Source organism: Streptopelia decaocto (assembly GCF_964273445.1).
Source record: "Streptopelia decaocto genome assembly, chromosome: 5".
In the NCBI taxonomy this organism is placed as follows: domain Eukaryota; kingdom Metazoa; phylum Chordata; class Aves; order Columbiformes; family Columbidae; genus Streptopelia; species Streptopelia decaocto.
The window spans coordinates 51,635,125-51,656,203 of NC_138659.1; the positions used below are offsets into that span (position 1 = coordinate 51,635,125).

At 45.7% G+C, this 21,079-nt stretch overlaps 1 protein-coding gene across 2 annotated transcripts in view; it reads right to left on the bottom strand.

Annotated features, from left to right (window-relative positions):
• PAX2 (paired box 2) overlaps positions 1 to 21,079 on the bottom strand; it is a gene marked incomplete at both ends in the record, with an annotated part of 82,711 nt that overhangs the window by 33,874 nt on the left and 27,758 nt on the right. For both annotated transcript variants that reach the window (XM_082052800.1, XM_082052801.1), the window contains 2 exons: positions 12,586 to 12,705; positions 14,791 to 14,876. In XM_082052800.1, the coding sequence (XP_081908926.1) occupies positions 12,586 to 12,705; positions 14,791 to 14,876 (206 nt within the window). The remainder of the gene's footprint in view (positions 1 to 12,585; positions 12,706 to 14,790; positions 14,877 to 21,079) is intronic.

Sequence of the window (21,079 nt, forward strand, 5' to 3'; positions counted from 1 at the left end):
CCTATAGTGATATGACATACATGACTGTAATGTTTCAAATTGTAAGAGGTAGTCCCCAAACAAGAAGGGGCCCAGTCATGGGTAACAATCAGTTTCACAAACAAGAGAGGGCTGTGCAGAGAAGAGCCATAAGTATCTTTGAGAATCAGCTAGTGAGGTATTTTTTTTAATTTGTTGGGATTTAGTAAAGTTGTTCCAAACTCTAGGATATTTTTGATCTGCTTGCAAGGTCAACTCTTCTGTTCGAGGCCTCTCTCTTCCCACACTAGATACCAAAAGCCAAAGCGAAAAAACCCCAACAACTCATTTGGGAAACCAGGCATGGAAGTGTACCTGACCTTCCTAACAGCCTTTTCTAAAGCATCTAAGAGAGGACAAGAAGGCAGTCAAGACTTGATGGACATTTCATACACAATAATGACCTCATTAAGGTTTAATCAGATGCCTACAAACCTGTTATGATGCATATCCCCTAGCTTAAAAGCAGAATAACACCTCTGAGCCCTCATAAAAGGCAGAGCCAGTGAGAGAAAGAAATCCTGACCTACTCCACATCCAAATAGAAACAGCAATACCCATGACCTAGCTCCTGTTCCAGCACTGTGCTCCTGTGTGTTTTCCTGGAGCTGTTGACCAGTGTGGGAGGAGGACTTTGTTCTTTGAACCTGACGGGATGTAAGCAGCAGGATGCTTGGCTGGTTGAAGGAAAAAACAAAGGAGAAATGTAGACCTAGGCATTATTTTTAGGCCTCTTGACAAAACTCTGACATTTTAAAGGGCCCTAAAATGGACATGAGTTGTATCTGACACCTATTCAAAGTGTCCTTTATTTTATCTGAATGATGCATGAAAAAAATCACCTTCAAAGAATTACAGATGTCTGCTCTTGTCTCAATAGATAGATATCTGTAGCTACTTCTCTGAGGCCATCTGCTATTAACAAAGTTGCCTTCCATAGGCATGGTCTTAGAGTTTCGCCTAGCCTGTGCAGGCCCGCACAAAATGCTGTTTGTTTCAAGGCTTGCTTGGCAGCCACAGAGGTAGCTGAAGGAAAACCAGTACTCTTTGAAAAAGTTTTAAAATATTCACAAACTTCATTTTTCTTTAGTGCAATTTCTTGTGGCAAAATTAAGCACTGTTTTTTTTTTCTCTCTCTCTCTCTCTCTCCACTCGAGTCACCTCCCTGCCCCTCATCTATCCAGCCAGGATTGTCATGGGCTAATCACCTGCTGAGATCTTGTTGCTTCCCTCTGGGATCCAGTGAAACAAGGCTGGAGGATCTGATGCTATCAGTTGGGGAAGCAAAGAGCTCCTGCTTTCCTTCCAAACAACAGCAGCCCCCATTTTAGGAGGAGGAGGGGCTTCTATCTGGCCCTAACTGAGTACGAGGTGCTTAGTGTTTTCCTTTAGCACAAGACGACATGCCTCTATAGGAATGATTTACATCTACGAAGAGCAAGCGATGCTTAACATTACATTGATGTAGACTTGGGAGTGCAGAGGTAGCTGAATTAGGAGCTAATTGGTGCACTGGGGATTGACTGTCGGGACCCCCTGGCTGCTGGGATGTGATCAGAAAGGGAGAGGGAGAGAAAGAAAGGGTGAGAGCGGGAGCCGTCCTCTGCTGACGACTCTGCAAAGGTTGGGATTCCTGAGGCCGCTGCTGTCTGGTGCTGTCAAGGTCAGCAGGTTCAGGTTCACTGAACGGTCAGGATGGTTTGAATTACTGGCAGTGCCTGCCGATGCCTCTGCTGATCGTGATCTGTCTTCCAGCACCGGCTGCGGGATGCTGCTCCCCGGCCATGTGCTGTGCATGGCGTGGGGCACTGGGAATGTCGGAGAGGCAGATCCTCTTGTTTAGAGGACAAGTTTTTAGGAAGATTTAAGGAGCCAAGGCAATGCCAAAGGAGGGCACACACTCCACACGCTGAGCATATGGAGACCGGGCTTCCAAAAACAGCAGTTCTGCTCTGTTTTACCTGGAGAACTGCTCCCTGCAAGCTTCTGCCTTTCAGGGAAGCTGGGAGAATGGCTTGAACAGGGCCCATCAAACCCTTATGGGGTGGAAAACTTCTTGGTGAAGATTTCTGTCTAATTTTACGTAGGTAGAATTCTTAGTGAGAAAAGACTAACATGCAAGTCTTTATGTAAAGCACACTGCTAGGTCATTTTCTCCTCAAACACATGTAGGTGTGTGACCAGGTTAAAGGGCAGGGTAGCCAGGAGTGTTCCTGCAAGGCTGTCTGCAGAGAGCACCAGAAGATGCTCAGAAAGCTGCCTGCCAGTGTGCACCCCAGCAGCCAGCCTTGGAGCCACTGAAGGGGACCTCAGCCGGGCAGGTGGGGAGCAGCCATGTCTGCAGGGCTGTGAGTGTGCACAGGCAGGCTGCTGGTGTCACAGACGTGTGCCTGGGGTGACATCAGTGAGCGGCTGAGTCCCTGCGTGTGTGTGTCTACTGTACACACGTGCTGTCCAAGCATCCATAACAGCAGTGGTAGCTGAAATAAGCATGTGAGAAAGAGCATGTCAGGAGAGAGCAATAAAGGGAATCAGAAGAGGACTGGGGGCTGTGTGGAAGTAGTGTCCAGTGTTTGGCAAGAACATCTCCACAGGCATCACTGACTGGCTTTCAGAGGAGCTGCACTACAGAGGAATCTGGTCCTCTCAGTTCATAAGCTGGAGTGCTTATTTTTGCTTCTTATCCTGAGGTTTGTCTTGTACCTATGTGAGTCAGCAGTCAGTTACGTCTGCCTCTAGCAATGTATACGCAGCTTTCGTACTCATACCTCTGCATCTGCCTACCACATGCATTTCTACACCTGGAGGAAACTCAGGATAATGCTGAGAATTGAACTGCAAGGGACTGCCCAGACCTGGTGCCATACCTGATGCCTCTTGCACAGCACTTTCAGTGCTCACCAAGACATGAAGGAGATCAAGGTTAATGTCATGCAGTCTCTTCTGTAAAAGGGAAGCCCTCATCTCCTCTAAGCTCAGCACAGATATTCTAAGCAGGTTCTCTGTGTGTCGTGGTCCCTATGCATTAGGAAGTATGTTGCGCCTACCATCACCTCTGCTCTTGGCTCCTCTCCCAGTTCCCTCTTCCACTGCAGAGCAATGGGCTGTGGCAAGAAGGGTCAGGGACAGTGCCCAGTATCGTGCTGGTTTACATTAATGAGATACACATAGTGTAATCCAGCAATGGAGTCAGCTCTACAAAAGGAGGTAATAGCAGGCTGCCATGAACAGAGCAGCTCAGGTAATTGGTTTATCTATCTAGAAGCAGTAGTAGCAATCTCTGCACAGACAGAGTAGCAGTAAAGTCTCTTCCTTAAGGCTATTTCCTTTGTCTTTTCAATTGCTTGCACATCCATGTGAGATAGAGAGAGAGAGAGAGGGGAAGAGAGAGAGAGCTAGAGAGAGAGAGGGAGAAATGTTAATTTGTGAATTAATGGCTTTTCTCAGCGGAATTGTAAATTCAAATGTCACCTCACAGGGTGACACTACGCTGCTGAAGAAGCAATGATAAGATCCCCCCCATCCCCATGCCGACATATACCCATGCCCCTCCCCTCCCTGAAAGATAGCTATGGAGTGGAACATGCTACTTTTAATTTGCAATAACACCACAGCAGAGGGATGCAAGAATGACTGCTTTCTGACCCTCCCTTCCACAACAAGCTGGGCCACATCTTTCCCATTCCACCTCTACCTCTTTCCACCCCCTCTTCAACCCCTCCCATTTTTAAACTGAGTCCGAGACAACACATTATCTCAACTCCCCCCAACCCAAACTAATAAAAGGATGAGCTAAGGGAGGGCTCTTTAGAATGGATGCCTCTGCAACCCTCTCCTCTCCTGCAATAATCAGGTGAATTAATGACCCTGAAGTTAAAGTGAGCGCTGATACTCGGGCGTTGTGCAGCGTAGGGGAGAAAGCCTTCATTGTTTTCGAGCAGGAGGCGGGCAGCAGCAAGGGAGATTCATGGATGGAGATTGAATATGCAATTTTCTTTCACCTTGCCAAGAGCTGCCCCTGGGCTGTGCCTGGCCTAAATTTTTTTTTTTCTCTTGCCATCTCTGCCTTATCCGGCCCTCCCACCTCCCTTCCATTCTTTCCAGAAAATTACCTTCAAAATTGATTTCCACTTTTACAAACAAATATAATGGGAACATGAGGGGGGAAAAAAAATCTTGGGCTGTGATGAATTAGGGCTGTCAGGTGCTTCCAAGTCTCCTTTGTTTTTGTTTTACTGCCCGTTAGGTTCTTTGTTTTTCCAGCAACTGGGAATTGTGCCCCTGCCCACGCAGTCCCTATGGTCCATGGCTACCATCACAGGATATGTCCATCACCTGATGTCATCACTGTGTTATCCCTGCTCTCCATCCCTGTGATGCAAACAGCCACTGTTAACAGACTGCCCCTGCCCTTCACACCACGATGCAAGTGATCTCCTCGTGGAGACACTGCTTGTCCTACACCGACAGTGACCTGGCTCCTACAGCCACAGTACATGTCCCTTGATTTGCCTGATCTTCTTCACCCTGCTCCTCCCATTCTCCTTTGCCTTATTCAGCTGATTCTTGATGGAGGTTTACCAGCCCTCCCTGTTCTGATAGATCAGCCTGGGTTATCGGCATGTCACTTTGTTGTGCCTCAGTGACATGTCACCTTCAGTCCATAGCTGTATTGCCCTTATGTCTCATTGCTGTGTCACGTGACCCCAAACAGTGCCATCCCTGTCTCCCCCTGTTATGGCACCCCCATCCACTGTTACACCAGTTGCCAACAACTCTCTAAAATACCATTTGCCTGCACATTGCCAGCTCTTCCTGATCTCTCTTGGAGTTTATTCTGTCATCCACTGTGCATTAATCTGGGATTCTCATGGGTCTAGGCACCATGCTCCCTCTGGCTCCCATATACTTTGCGTCCACGAACAATGTAAGTCACCCCCCTGAATGTGGGCAGACCCAGTGTACAACTCATCTGGGGTGGACAAGGAGCTCCAGGGAGAGACAGGCACCAGCAGAGTGAGGGAGCAGCCTCTGCGGTGGTGGACACGAGCAGGCAGAGACACTGGGAGGACTTGTAGCTGCTGACACTTTACCTGCAACAGCCCCTCCCAGGAATGAATCAAAAAGTGGAAGGAGATCTAACCACAGACTAGGAACCCATAAGTAAACAGTCAGACTAGCACACATTCACGGCACTCACACAAACTTCAAGAAAAACTCTATGCATAAGACTCACAAAACAGCCAATAACATTTAAAGACACAAGAACGCAAACTGGGACACAAGAAGGTACTAATGCAGGTGCATGTCAATTAGATGTAATTTCTGAATAAACAAATAACTTACAAAAATATACATACACTAGCTAAATGAAAACCTGGAACTCAACGCAATTTCCTTAAGTTCACATGTACAAAATTAAATTATGTAAACAAATACAAACTATTTACATAAATAAACAGCCTTCACACAGGCAAGAACAACCAACATATACATACAGCATACACACAAATATATAACCCCAATGCAAATACACATCTGTACAAACTATATACAGAAGTGCACAGCACCAACAGGCTACATATTCATATCCAGCAACCACAAAGATACAGTGAAACTCCAAGTATGTAACAACACATACACACAGAATATACATACAAATATACAACGTTCACATATATGCTCAAAATGTGAGTACAAATACCTGTCATTCACAGAAGTACATAGCACTAATATTGAGCTGTATGTGCCCAGATATCGGTATGATCCACAGTATGCATTCTCCTATTAGGCAACATTATACATGGCTTAACATACACATTTTTCCAGGTGTCCATAGGCATGCACAAAAATACGGGTCCAACCTGCCACTCACCCCAGTACATAAGCACAGATAAGTAGAAACCAGTGATCCTAACACAGAAATACAAAAAACCAAACAGGCGAGCATTCCTAGAGACACAAATACACAAGCAGAGATGCACACAAATACAGCAGAAGCCAGACCAGCTTGTCTTCAGATAGTACCAAACCCTGCCAAACTCAGCAGCACTATAAGGTTTAGAAGCAGAGCATTCTGTCCAAACTGCTCTCTGTGATGTAAGCTGTTAACCCTCCCTTACCTGAAGTCCTCCTGAGCAAGATATACACCCAAACTCCCAGGGTGTGCGCAGACACACACACACAGACACAGTTTCTCTTGCTTACAGACTGACCTCCAGATTTGTGGTACAACAGCCCACATTTCTAACAGTGTTGTGCTACTTATACATTGTCCTCTACTTTATCCAGTTTTCCCCTCCTCTCCTTTTCCACACATACTCTCTCTTTTCTGACCATCCTCCTGCAGTTAATTTAGAGAGGTGCAGGATGAGTAGCAGGTGCCTTTCTTATGTCCTCCTAGGAGTCTCACCAGCCAAAGACCCCCAGGAGGGAGATGTGGGTGGCTGCTGAGAATAAACTCCCTCTTCAATTTACATTTTCATCTAGAATGGGGGTGTTGCCTACCCTTATGTGTATAGACACAATGAGCCTGGAGGTCCCCCATAGCCATTGCTGTTTGCGGTGATACAGCATCACTGCAAGCTGACAGCCACACTGCATGAAACAACACAGTCCCAGGGAAAGCAGAAGACACTGTGAGAGCATGAAACACTCCAGAAAGTGTTCACTCCATGTGCAGAGCCATAAACTGCTGGGTGCACACCCCACAGCTGTGTGTGATGGTTGGAACATAGGGTTAGCACCTGAGGCCATGTAACTGCATGTGCCTCCAGCGTCAGTGCCTCCAGTGTTAAGACTATTGCTGACCTGCAGTAAAGCAATTGCATAGAATAATGCAAACACATCAGCTGTGGTGACAAGAAATCACAGCAGGAAACAAAGCAGCCACACCACAGACAGAAGTGCTTGTTGTGTCACCTGGGGGGATCCCAACACACTCTGTTGTCTTCAACAACACAACAGTTTTTGGAGAACAGAAATACACCTCATATTCCCAGAGATGAACATACTTCAGATGCCATGATACAGTCTAGTGGAACGATTCACTCATGCTTTTTGCAAATGTATGCAGGCAGCATAGGAAAACAAATGTATTTCCCTACAGGACAGTTAAGGGCTAGACCTCTCTGCACTAGTACAGCATTGGGAAAGCATCATCATACTGCAGAGGACAGCATAAGCATGCTGCATGTCCTGAAACCACCCCAGTATGCTGTGGAACAACATGGTCATACCTTGTGAAAACACACAATTCTCAACACAGTGCTGCAGTGACATAGCCATATTGACTTCACTTTCATGGCCAGGTGACAGTCTGTTGTCAGTCAACACATTACATCAGCTGCAGTGACAACTATATGAGTTGAAATGACAGCACAGTACAGCCTGCACCGATGTGCCAACAGTTACTGCATTGAAACAACCTTACGGCATGTGATGATGCAGACAAACCACCAGAAACAAATCACAGTCACCTCTGCGAAGAGTGTAATGGCCTTGAGTGGGATGGGGCAGCGCAGCAAGCAGTGAAACAGTTCATCTTATCACTAGTGTCACAAGCCCCCAACCTACAGTGTCACAGTTACAACAACATGATAACCACAGCCACACTGCCTGCAAACACATATTGATACCACTGACAATGACACAAAGTCACCTGAAATGTCACAGCTACGTCTCCTAAATTATATCATCCTTGCCATGCTGAACAACACAAATGGGATCATATTTGCAGCGGCACACTCAGCTGCTGTATATCTGCTCAAAAGCTCAGACCTTCTTATACACATTACATATCTCTCTTCTCTGTGTTACTTTCCACTTAAACAATTAACTTCCAAATTTTCTTCAAGAGAGTCTTTGTCCTGGGGCAGTATCTAAAAAAACAGCTTTCAGGACTGGAACTCTTGCAGGTGTCCCTGCCTCACCCGAAGAAGGCATTTCTACTTTCCCAGTAGGAAGATGAGATCGTGGCCAGACAGAAAAATCCCCAAGCTGAACACAGTCAAAACCCTGCCCTGCAGAGTCCTCCCATTTGGAGTAAAGGAAGTGAAAACCACCTGTAACAGAAGCGGTGCTTCTCAGTAGAGTGTGTCATGGTAAAATCATTATACGTGCAGCACCAAAGAGACAGTGACGCTGCCGTCCTGCAGCCATAGGACCACAGTGCAAATGCTCTGCTGCTGGTAGGCAGCACCCTGTTCTGCGTAGCTCAACCTCCTTGTGAAGTCGGTGAACTGCCTGCACTGATACAGCTAACACTCTTTGGAAAACACCACCAGACCTGCCAAAATATTGGTGACCCTTTATTGTCTCCCTGCACTGACACAGCCCTGCATTTCTTACTTCAATGTAAATCACTCTAATCATCAAAATGACAGGTGAAGAGGGGAAAGGAGGAACTTCTGTCTTCTCAGGTTTGCTCCTCCATCTCTTCTGAGGATTCCTTTACTGCAAACAGCCCGAGTATTATTGCCATTTACAGTAGAATTCACTCTGTCTCCTCCTCTCCCACAAACCTACTGCTGATATTAGCACTGATCATACTAACAAGCCTGTGGGTTTTATCACTACTGATACTAATAATACTGGACACATTACGTTTGGTTCTGCCAATAACAGGCTGCAGATATGATCCCTGCTAATGCCAATAATACTGGGGGATATTATCTCTGCCATTGTCGGCACTGCAGATATTATTGCCAGTAATGGTGTCAAATACTACAGATATCGCCAGGGACCAAGATTAATAATGCTGAGTGTTACAGCACCAGCCTTACTGGAAAACAAATCCTAAATGAGAATTTGGGTCTATAGAGGAAGTCTGTTTGTGGCCTCCTATGAAGAGCTGTCTCTAATAAGAGTGGTTTTTTTTGAAGACCCCAAAAGTTTCACCTAGCCGGGGATGCTGTAGTATGCAAGATGTCTATCTATCTATCTATCTATCTATCTATCTATCTATCTATCTATCTATCTATCTATTATCTATCTATCTATCCATCCTTCCCTTTCTCCCCATCTCTCCCTTTTTTTCCTTATACAGTGCTCAAGATACAGTATGAGTGATACTAATTTTTGTTACTGCCTCTGGTCACACCAATTCTCTTCCTTTTATCTATCAGTCGGGAGGTTATGGAAAACCAGAAATATTTGCATATTATTTTTCCCCTTTATAGTACAACATTAGGACCATGAAGAGCTAGGAATTACTGCAAGACCCTCAGTGGTCTTGAGAAAGTCGTCACATGCTGCAGGGCCACTTCTGCCTATAGAAGATTGTGGGTGTAAGTGGTGAGGAAGATCAGAGGGAAATTACAGCAACACTGGGAGTGCCCATAGACTGTGAGAAATGGCACACACTGTGCTAGACAAGTGGTGATGAACTTTTTTAGCCAAATTATTTTAAAAATCGTAGGAGACCAACTCTCTGCTTGGTCTAATCTGTCATGAAAGTCAGAGGGTTTACAATCACTGGTCAAAAGCTGAAAAACAAAAGGAATACATGGACTTAACAGGGCAAATCCCTGACCATCCTGCCTAGGCACTCACCTGAGGAAGACACAGTGAGTTTTGGGGAAAGACTTGTGATCTGACAGTTCCTTGTTGTGACTAGTGGACACTCAGAGCTATGACCCTGCTAGCGCTCTCAATGCTATAGTCTTCCCAGGCCACCCTTGCAGTTGCAACCAACATATTTGCTAGGTTGAGATTTCCCTGCTTCCCTCCAACTCTCGATGAGTGACACTCCTGGCTGTCAGCGTCCGTCACTGAGCCCACCTCATGCATCTGTCTGACTCCTTCTGTCCAACTCAGGAGTTCTGCTACATCATCTTGACACATAATTATCTCTCCTCTTCTTAATCATCTGTGCTACTGTCTAATGCAGGCACCAGCTGCAGCAAGGAGGACCTGGGGGAGGGGGTGTGCTCAGATAGAGGGTCCTCTGTATCTCTCCCACCCTGTTCCCCCAGCCAGCACAGAGGTTGCTAACAAGGTTTTCAGAACTGGGGATTCAAGAGCAGCTTGGTACTTCCCCCTTTCTGCCGAACTGCATTCCTCACAGAGGAATCCTTGCAGCACAGCTGGTCCAACAGAGCGGAAAGAAAGCTAGAGCAGTGCTGCTGCTTCTGTCTCCTCTAGGGAAGAGCCACCCCCAAAATGCTGGGAAAGTAGATGTGCAATGGGAGCTCATAAGGGCTTTTCAATGTGAGAATAAACCCTGCAGTTAAGAAACTGCAACAGAACAGTGCTCAGAAGCTCTGGAGAATACTGAGAAGATGTATGCATCCAGCATGAGCATGAAAGAAATACTTGCACTGGATTTCTTACCAGGCTTTCCTAATCCCCATCTCAGATAGGAGCAGTCAGAGCCCCAGGGGAGATTGGCCAGGAGTGAGTGCCCGTCACTGGCTGTGCAAAACCTCCCCTTGGACCCAACCTTGCAAAGGGATGATGTCTTTCAGCATTTCTTAAGGACCATGTGAGCCCAGATAACTCAGCTCTTGGCTAGAAGTATTCAACAGCTGACAGGGGGTCCCATGTGAGGTTTATATGGGACAGGAGTACGACATCTCCCTGCAGCAGGTATCTGGGACAGCAGGCTGAAAGCTATTTTCTAAAGCAGTTGCATCTGTGTCATGTAATCGCCACCTAAAACTCTGAGAGCTAAAGACAAGCGATGTTTCCAGGACTGTCTGGTACCTTTTTGATTCCTAGTATCACATGTAGGCCCTTGGCCAACAGCAGTGTCGCTTGCCCTTCAAAAATCAAACCTGGGCTGAATTAAGGACAAACACAGACAGTTGTTCTTACTGTCAGTATATAATTGTGAAGTGTCACAGTCTTAGATGGTTACTTGGTTGTAGTTGAACTGCTCCAAGAAAGCTCAGGTTCTGAGGCTAGAAGTGACTGTGTGGCTGCATCTAAAGTGGATGATCTTTCCAGGTATTTGGAAAGAATAACCACTAAAGCCAGATTGAACCACTTCATTTCAAAACGAGATATGGAGTCACCATGTTGAGAGCTGGTGATTACCACAGTGGGCTGTATGAGAACAGGGTTGACAAAAACCCCAAGTAACTTCCAAGAGATTTGCACAACCATTGCAGAACGTTGTCACTCAGTTTGATATGTCACTATTTCCTGTATATGTAATGATGGGAAATGCTGGAGAGGTTTGCAATGTTTGCAGTGTCTTATACCTGACATTTTTTGACTTTGAGGCATTGACTCAGCCCTTCCATTGCTACACTTTTCTCTTAGCTAGGCCCTACTGCCATCTAGCTGGGAAATGGATCTTCCTCTGGGGCCTGATCCAATTTCCAATGACATCAGCAAAACTCTTCCCATTTGCTTTAACGGGAGCTGGATTGGGTCCTTGCCTCTAATTTTACTTTATATTAGAGGAAGAGAGGTCACAATGATTGCCTTTTTCTCTTGGGATTATTGTTTATTTGGATCAAAAGCTTACAGATGTGAACCTCACCAGGAATGATGCTGAGAAAATTACTAACAGAACTCCAAAATGCAACATCTCTCTCAGGAGAGCTTTCTTTTCTCACCATGTATCACAGAGAACCCTCGTGTTCTCTTACACCGCGCAGCCTTGAGGTTGCGGTACATGCAGCACACTGAGACACCTGTGCTTCTGAGGGGTCCCCCACGCAACAGGCAGCAGTGGGAAACAACGTACTGAAGGCAGGGCTGAACCAAACAAACTGGTCAGGCACTACTCTCAGAAAAGTTCACCTCCTGGCCCACAATTTTTGAATGCATCAAATTAAAAAGCAAGAGTTAAGAGAAAATGTTTACATAACCACTGTAAGAGCACCAAGACCTTACCCACCCCTCCTGACTCCGTCTATCTAGACCTGAGGGTCCAGCTTTTGGCTCATTTAAGGATTCACTTTGCCCTGAGTCCTTCCCGGCAGGTACGGAGGAAAAGGAGATAGCTTAATCCTAATTCCTTAGAGCTCTAGTGAAAGGCTTAGATAACAACCTTAGGGCCACAAGACTCAGAAGACCTCCTGTTCTGCTTTCAGACTGCTGCAAGCATGGCAGTTCTGCTGTGGTAGGTGCTATGCATTGAAAGCTGGGCCCTTACGATCACCAGCTAATGTAGCTCATGACACGTCACAGGGCAGGAACTTGTTTGCAAGGGGAATGAAAGGCAACTCCTACATTGCTGGTGCTTCTCCGAGATGGCATTTTGTTTGAAAACAAGTGACTTGGGGAAACCACGTTTACCCATAGTTCAAAGTCCAGGCACCTGCTGGCACCTGGGGAGTTCAGTTCCAGCCTTTCCAGCAGTGAATGAACTTGGGATCAGCTCCAGCAATGGAGACGGCTCTCTGCCTGCCGAGCAGATGTCTGTAGACGCAGCCTGTCATGAAAAGGCCTCAGAAGAAGAGCATTCCAAGCCAGCAGGGCAGTGGCGGGGAACTGGTCTCTGTTGCTAAAACTGATCTAGCCCCTGGAGCAGCTGCAAACCTTGGCCTGAAATTGGAGCCTGTACGTGGGGACAAAGAATATAAAAGGGAGGATGAGCTTCTCCCCTCCCCCTACCTTCATCACGTTTCCTCTTCTCGCCATTCGACCGAGGAATCCCCAGGATCCCGTTAATGGAGTAAGAGCCCACTGGATCATTGGAGGCACTGGAGACGGGAGGGGATGCTGTGCTGGGCACTGGACAAAAGGAAAAGGGAAAAATGGCCATGAAGAGAGCAGCACAGCACTCAGGGATCCCCCAGCTGAAAGCTACCCATGCCACCAGTCACATAGGAAACCCTGGGCATAAGCAGGCTCTCAGTCCCTCAAACTGAATGACTCATACTCGCTCAACTGCTAGTGTTGCTGCATCCCAGCTTTGCCAGTCCATTCCTATACTGTAGCTCCACAGCCTTCCAGTACAGGGGCATTAATAACAAGCCAGTGTATTCCATCAAGAAGCTAAACCTTGTTGCTCTATCCCAGTTCAGAGCAGGCTTCCCAGGGCATGCTGTGGTAACTGAGTGCAATGCTGCACAGGCCACAGTCTCTAGTGACTTCCTAGTCCATCTGCATTTTGCCAGATCATTTCCTGTCAAAAAGCAGGAGCGCAGTGTTCTGTCTTAGCCAGACCAGCCTCCTACATGTCCACCCAAAAGACTTATTGAAAAATTATCTTCTTAGCATAGATCAGAAGTACTTCAGTGCTGGGCTAGTACTTCAGTACTTCAGTTCCTTGCTAGAACAAATGGTGAGTTGGTGATATATACTCCAACACAGATTAACAAAAATATAATGTTTTCCTTTTGTACTGACCAATGTCAATAGGCAGACTCCTCCTGCCCCTCAGAACTGTCCAAGATTGCTCATGATTTTCAAATATATCAGAAATGACAAGCCATCCAAATTAGAAATTATCATTTAATGATAATCAGGCCTTTAGAGTACAGAACATGTAGAGCTATGCATCCAGTAGGCATGCCCATTATGTACCAGCATGTCCCAGTGATGGAGAGGATATCCCAGTTTTATTGTAGGCCACTACCCATCATTCAGCTCATAAAGTACTGACCTGAAGCAATCAATACCTCCAATACAAGCCTTCCAGGATGGAGCAGAACCTATCAGCACCATCTGATGTAGACTCACACTTCCCAGTATATCTCAGGGCAATGAGGGACTCCAGTAGCAAGGCTCGTGATCACTGTCCCAGCTCAACCAACACATTCCCTAGACACTGCACTACTTTTCCAAGAAGGAATAATATCTGCTAACTCCATCTGTTGTGGTCAGTGATTCCCAGTCCAGTGAGAAAGTCCAGATTAAAAGGGCACCCAGAAATGCTCTTCCACACTGGCCCATTAATTCCATTGTGCTCCTAAACACAATTTGTGTACGGGACTATATCTGCCAGCTCTGTCCCATGTAGACCAGCACTTTCCAGTAAATCCTTGTATAACAGCTGATTCTCAGTAACCAACAGTATCTAAGACAGTGTCTTAGGCCACAAATAAGCCGCTGCATTTCTCAGTATCCCAGAACACTGCATGTTTTTTCCTTCTCTGAATCATTACTGAATAAAGCTATGCTAGCAACAGCGGACATATGCACCATACAGCCCATGGAGTGAGAAGTACCTCCTCACACATCTAGCACAGTATCTTTAAACACAACAGACTAGAAGACATTTGGTCATTTTATTGCAGTCTCCATCTTCTGCTCACCTCAATAAACCCATTACCCCCAGCAGAAAATGCATTTTCTCAATGAAATACACCCATGGGATACCTGTCTGCAGAGCTAGAACAATGAAGAACTCAGTTGTGAGGCATCAGGAATATCTTACCTATGTCTGTGTATTGCTAGCTCTAAAAAGTGGACCAGTTCCAGCAAAGGGAGAGAAGAGGAATCAGGAGAGAGAGGGGAAAAGAGAGTCAGAGCAAGGAGACAAAAGGTGAAGAGAGGTGCTTGGACAGGATAGCAGTAAATACTTCTCCCTAGGGAGGTGAAGGAGAGAACATGAACGTGAAATGGATGTTAAGGCAGAATCACTCCGGGCAGACCTCTGCCGTGGGCTGGTTTCTCTGCCATGGTTCCCTTTTCTGCAATGCCATGAGGGAAATGAAGAACAGAAACCTCTGATTTCCACTGAGGTTTCTTTCCCCCCACCCCCTCCTCCCTTTTGCTCTGCTTAGCATCTGCTTGTCACACTTTGCTCCTTCAACTAAGCTTCGTCCTCATTTCCACTTGTCCTGTCACCACCCCTCACGCCAGTCTTCTTACCGATAGTATGTCCTGGTGCAGTCACACCTGTCCCGCTCCCGTCTGGTGTTGGGTGAAAAGGTTGCTGAACTTTGGTTCTGATGATCCTGGAAAAGAGCAAAACATGTTCAGAACTCAGCTGCAACTTCTCTGTGCCTTCACATTCCCACAATCACAACTATCAGAACCTGAAGGTCTGATCTGAGCACTGGGTACAGCAGAGTGACTTCTTGCCTTCTTGTGGTCCTGACTCTACTGATTTAATGGTCCAGTTCCTGGAGAACTGTCCTCGCTCTGCTCTGTTATCTTTACCCCAAACCTGGGTATTCAGTGCATAACTATGGCGTTCAGTGAACAAACTCAGATCTCCTGTGTGTCAGCAACTGCGTTATCACTTATGATCTGATTTACCAGCATGATCGCAAGGCAGTCTTTGCAGCTAATAGAGCCACTGCTGAATTTACAAATGGTGTAGATTTAATTTTGTCATGTACCTAAAAAGTACCTTTCTGACACAGAACTGAGTGCTTTGAACTGATGGAAGCTTGCCCAAAGCCCTTGCCCTTCGTAAATGAGAAGGCGGGAGCAGAAGGCATCTGTATAAAGTGGTGATGGATAATAGATCATCAGGGAAAAGAAGGCCCAGCAAAGAGGGCACAAATTGGTGTTTATCAGGTGGTGAATGAATGCAGCATGGGAGCTCAAAAAGGTGTCTCAGTGAATGCCACAAAGCTCATAATGCAGCCCAGAATGAAAATAAACTGAACTGTAATTGTCAGTGCTCCATTTCTTGTTACATGAAATCTTTCACCTCTGGGTCACTGGTTTAAATCCAGCTGAGGTCAGTGGTGAAAGAAAATCACTAGCACCTAGTACTTGACTGGCACGTTCCTGCCCACCTGCAGATGCTGGGTATCTGTGACTCAGGAACGACTGTCTCGCCAAGGAACTCGGCAAATAAGCCATGATCTGTGGAGGCCATGGAGACCAAATTATTTTCTGAGATTAAAATGAGCCTCTCCAATTAGACTGAAGGCTGCAGATGCTCTTCAATCTAAGTTTCTGGAACTCTCAGCCCTGCATTGTATTAGCTTTAACTTCTCCTTGGAAATCTCTCCAGAAGGTGAAAGCAAGTAACACATTCTCCCTGCCCACCCAACAGCTTCCCTTAAAGATTTGTACTAAATAATAAGTTGGCAAAACTTCAAAGAGTGAATGTGTGGCTAGCAGGTATTATGGCATGGGTAGAGGTAGGCAGTCACATTGAGAGGGCATTTTTGAAAATGCACAGCTCCTGAGAGCGAAACCTTCTTAGGAAAAGAAAGGTATTTCAGATCATATTACCTCAGCTTTTTAGGAAATTCGGATACACACATGATGACACCTGGGCAGTAGCTGGAGTGGCAGAGAAGCTGCTTGGGATGCAGCTGGAGACAGGGAATGTCAAGGTTTTAGCTGGGGATGGAGATCCACATCCTCACCCCATATAGGTCAGTGGTACCAGGAGCTGCTGAGGACTCTATAGCTGCTGAGAACTATGCAGAAGGTGTCCGAGGGCCTCAGGGCCAGATTCTGAGGTCATGCTGATTGACACTAGCTAAGGAGCTGATCTGAGAAGTCTGTGCTAGGGCAAATAATACAACTTTTTTTCTTTTCTGTTTTTTTCTTTTTGTTTCTCTTCTCTCACATTCCCCCTAAAATGCCCTGAAGTGCCACTCTGGTTGTGTGAGTTTATTGATTTCCCCCAGCCCAGAGAAACAGAAAGAGAGGATGGGGTGCAGGCAAAGGGATGGAAATAGAAAGCTATAAATTATTTGTGACAGGAAAGCAATAGTGCCAGAGTGCTGAGCACAAGTCCCGTGTCACTATTAGATTCCTTTTAGCCTGATGACACTGTAAAAGAGGTTAAGTGTCTGATGGAATCGTACACCTTGGGGGCAGGGGCAGTCCAGGAGCAGAACAAGCCACAGAGAGCGGGTATATCAATTCTCCAGGCCAATAATATTCCCCTCATTGATCGCAACACAAAGTTCAAAAATCTCATTATAGCCAGGCAGACCTGGAACTTTTTAAAAATCAATAGAGTGATATAATGTATGTATACTTTGTATAAATGTATCTATCCATCCATCCATCCATCCGTCTATCCAAAATCTGCCTGAGGGTTTCTAAGTTAACCTACACATTATACTGTGTTATGTTCTATTGTAGTGTAGCATAGTGAATGGATTAGAAGATTTCCCCTGCAGCCTTATGACATATTAGAAGAAGTCCTGTTAGCACTGAGGTGACATCAGACAGTTCCATTCATACTGAGATATGACATCAGATTCACCATTCGTACAGGGAGGTGGCAGCAGACAGCGCAGCTTCTACTGAGGGGAACCACAAGATGAGCCTAATTATACTGAGATGGCTGATCAGGCTGTGCTGAATCATGCTGCGTGAAAACTGCAAAGTTTCGAAGAGCCATTTGGAGTAAAACCAGACTGTGAAATGATGGTGGTATAAAATGCCTGTCCATAATGCTTCAAAAACCCAGGCAGGGCATGAAGAGGAATGTTCAGTTTCCTTCCCCATTCAGTTTGTGGCCTCTCATCTGAGAGTGCCAGTTAGTGCCAGTTGTGACTGTGTTTTCTGAGATGTGTCCATTAGGAACTGGAATGAGACTCGCCGGCTCATTTCACCAAGTAGCTGTCAGCTCATAATGATTTTCGGTCACTACCAACCAGGGCCAGATTTCAGCTAGTGACCCAGAGGTGAAAGGCGCTGTTCAAAAATGTTCCCCTCCTAAGAATGAAACTGGTTTTATGTCAAGAGAAAGTGTCTGGAAACAGTGAGCAAAGGGGGAGCAGTTCTGGTTGTGCAAACCCCAGTGGCTTGGGTCAAATAATTCTTGGCATCAAATGCACAGCAAATCTAATGAGGTGTCAGGTAGAAGGTATTTTCTATGGCTAAAAGAAGAGGCCGGTCATGGAGTGGCTCTCCCCAGAAGTGCTCCTTTGCCCTACAGTCACGAACGAACTCTAGTGCTGTAAGGAAAGAGGAGAAATCTCAGCACCCTAATGCTCAGTACAGAATACAGCAGTGCATCCCCTGGGGTCGATTCATTTAGGGACAGTGATGAACAGCAGGATAGCCAAGCATCACTGCTGCTGCTTTAACAGGCTTCCAGTGAGCCTGTCCTACATGAGACCACCTAATGAAACAGCTGATGAAAGATGAACAGAGCTGACCTGGGCCTGTAGCAACAGATGCAGCATAATAATGATGTCATTAAACTTGGGGATTGCCCAAAGCTTCTCACCCTTACCAGGAACTAAAATACCTACTAAGCCAGGTCTGCTGCCTCAAACCTAGGATTTCGGGATTACTGCTGCGTAAGACGGAGCAAAGCCTTGATCACCTCTTGCTGCCTTTGATGGCTTGTTCTTGCCTCTAGACACTGGAGAAAGACGGATCTTTCTGCAGAACCCTTCCTCAGCCCTTCCCAGAAGCAGAAGGGAAGAAATCCTGGCACATCAGTCAGCAGTGCTGATTTCTTGAAGGAAAGGCCAATATTTTCAAATGTCTTTTCTCCAAAAGAAATTGTCACTTTGGACTAAATTTATCCCTGCTCTAATTCCATCATAGTCCGTGACTCCAATAACAGCATTTGTGTTTAATTAGGGACATAAACTGGCACTTACTGTAAATTCCCATTTTTTCATTTTCCAATAGGAGGTTTTTGCCCAAGTTGTCTACTTTTAGTTTTGGAGAATATACAGATATAATACATAACCTTTTGAAGTTTCAGCAACAGGATGTTTATAGATCTTTGATTGCAGTAAAGCAACTGAACTTCATTCCACAATCTGAATTTAATATCCGATATTATCTTAAGTAATGGCATATAATATCATTACAGTATATAGTATCATACTGTGAATTGTACATACATTCCTGGAATTCATGAGTTACCATAGTTGGCCTGTAGTAACTCATTCTAGAGTTAATACTGCATACAGCTCCAGCTGAAACCAACTGTCTGTTTACAAATGCCTTTGACATTCTTAAATGTTCAGCATTAGAACATGAATTTCCAAGGTTTGATTTCTATTTCATTATTTTCGGCAATTTTAATACAATTCCTTTTGCTGATTCTGAATAGAGATGGACAGACAGAAAATCCTCTCTCCTAGTCTGACAATTGTAATAAGCTCTAATCAAATTTGGTCAAGAATATAGAAGAAAATACCAGAAGTTAAAATTAGCAGAGCCATAGTCCTTTCTGAGAAGCAGAACTTTCTTTCACTCCTTGTAAATAAGCAAGCAAAAAATCACTTCTAAACCTGTCCAGAAATTATTTGCTAAAAGAATGACAGATCATAGAAAATGTCCCTTCCTTCTCTGACATTTCTATCTGAAGTCTCTTATAGCCTGACATACTCTGTGGTTTCTCCTCTCTTACATTTGCTGGCAGAGTCTTTAGACAGTATCTGAAACGAAAAATCATACTAGGGCTGATCAGAGGGAGATGAGGTAGGTCTGAATAACTTGGAGTCCCAATCTAGCAATTCTTTTAATCCTGGAAGAACAGAGTGAAGTTGCAGTAAGGGAAAGAGTGGTATGTCCTGCTGCCCCAAGGAGAACCTAGCAGATTTTGGAAAGTACTGGTATCCTCACTTTGATCACATCCCTTTGTCATGGATTATTTTTCAGAGTGGAAGGATACACTCAGCAGAGCACCAAACTCCTTCTAATTGTTTTGGAGTATTCATATTTTAAATGCTCCATATTAGAAGCACATTACAAGACCCCAGGGTGTGCATTACTGGGCAATTAAAGCAGTTCTTGGAAGGCTAACATTGCAAAGCTTCAGCCTTTTCTCTGCAGCGTGTCCAAGGGAGGCTGCGATGGCCAAGGAACACACACCCTGCTGTGCTGCACCGCTTAATTAGCGCCGGGCCGCACGGCTGAGCCACAGGCTGTGCTGGCGATGGGGACCGCAGGGGACAGCAGCCTGCTGGGGACCCGGTCCGGGGCTAAGTGAGACAGTGAAGCCTTGCCTGCATCAGATTGCTTCCCACAAAAGGGCTCCTGACCATCCCAGTGATGCTGGCATCAAAGCATGCCTGAGGAAAAAAGGGAGAGCGTGTGGTGGGAAGTGGTGGCTTTGGGCTCCTTGGTGACAGCGCCCATGGAGTCAACAGTGTCCCACCTGCAGACTGGTGCTGTGCAGGTGTAAAGAGCTCAAAAATGGCTTTGGTTCAAATAGGACAGAGTCTTATGTTTCTATGCATGGGTCGAGACACAGCTGAATTCACAGCTGAGCAAAAGAAAAGTGGGGAAAAATGTCTTGTTTGCACGAAGTTCAAAATGGAAAGCAAGCTCCATAGCGTGGTGAGGAAAAACAACCAAGGGATTTGGGGGTGAAGGAAAGGAAATAGAAAGTCTGATAGTCAGAGGCTAATCCGACTTAAGGAAAGGGCTTCAGTTCCTTGCTCTGTCATGGACCTCTCATCAGGACTTTGGACAAATGGTATTTCTCTCTGTGCTCTGTTTCCTGCCTGAAGTGTGAAGATAGGAGCATTGCCGTGCCACCTGGGGCACCGTGAGGACAGCTGGAAGGAGGAGTGAAGGGCTCAGACTCTCTAATAACAGGGGCCAAGTAAGTGCTTCAGCGAGCTGTAGCACAGTATTGGCTTCGTTCCCCTGCTTGAAGCAGGAGTGACATGTACCCTGCTGACAGTGGCTATATGTGACGGGAAGGGAGGTGGGCAAAGGCAACAGGAGCTGTATTTCAGTTGCACGAGCTTTGATGGTTGCATTTGGCTTTGCGGCAGCAGATGTAGTTGGGAGCTGCAGTTGCCTCCCAAAAGCCACAGCATAATTTCCATTAGGATGCGTGGGGGGCAGTAACTTCTACTGCTCTCAAAATCTACTGCAACACTTGCAGCCCTCAGAACAACAGCTGACATTGGCAGGAGCAGCAGACTCAGCTTCCTTGCTAGCTGGCCTGAGGCTCTGGTGCTCCCTGCCAAGACAGCAGAATGCCTTCAAACTCTGCCATATTTGGGGGCCATGAGCAATATTCACACATTCAGGCTCTCTCCTTTCATGAAGATCGTGTTTCCTTCTCCTTACCTTTTGGAAAGGGAGAGAGAAGGGTGATCATGTATGACATTAGTATATAAACCTAAGTACAACAGATTAATTAGATTGTCTAGATAGACAGACAAATAGCCCTAAAGAGGAATTATCTATTTTTCTGAAACTTCCATATATATGAGATGTCGAAATAGAGATGCCTTACATATCTCAAAACACA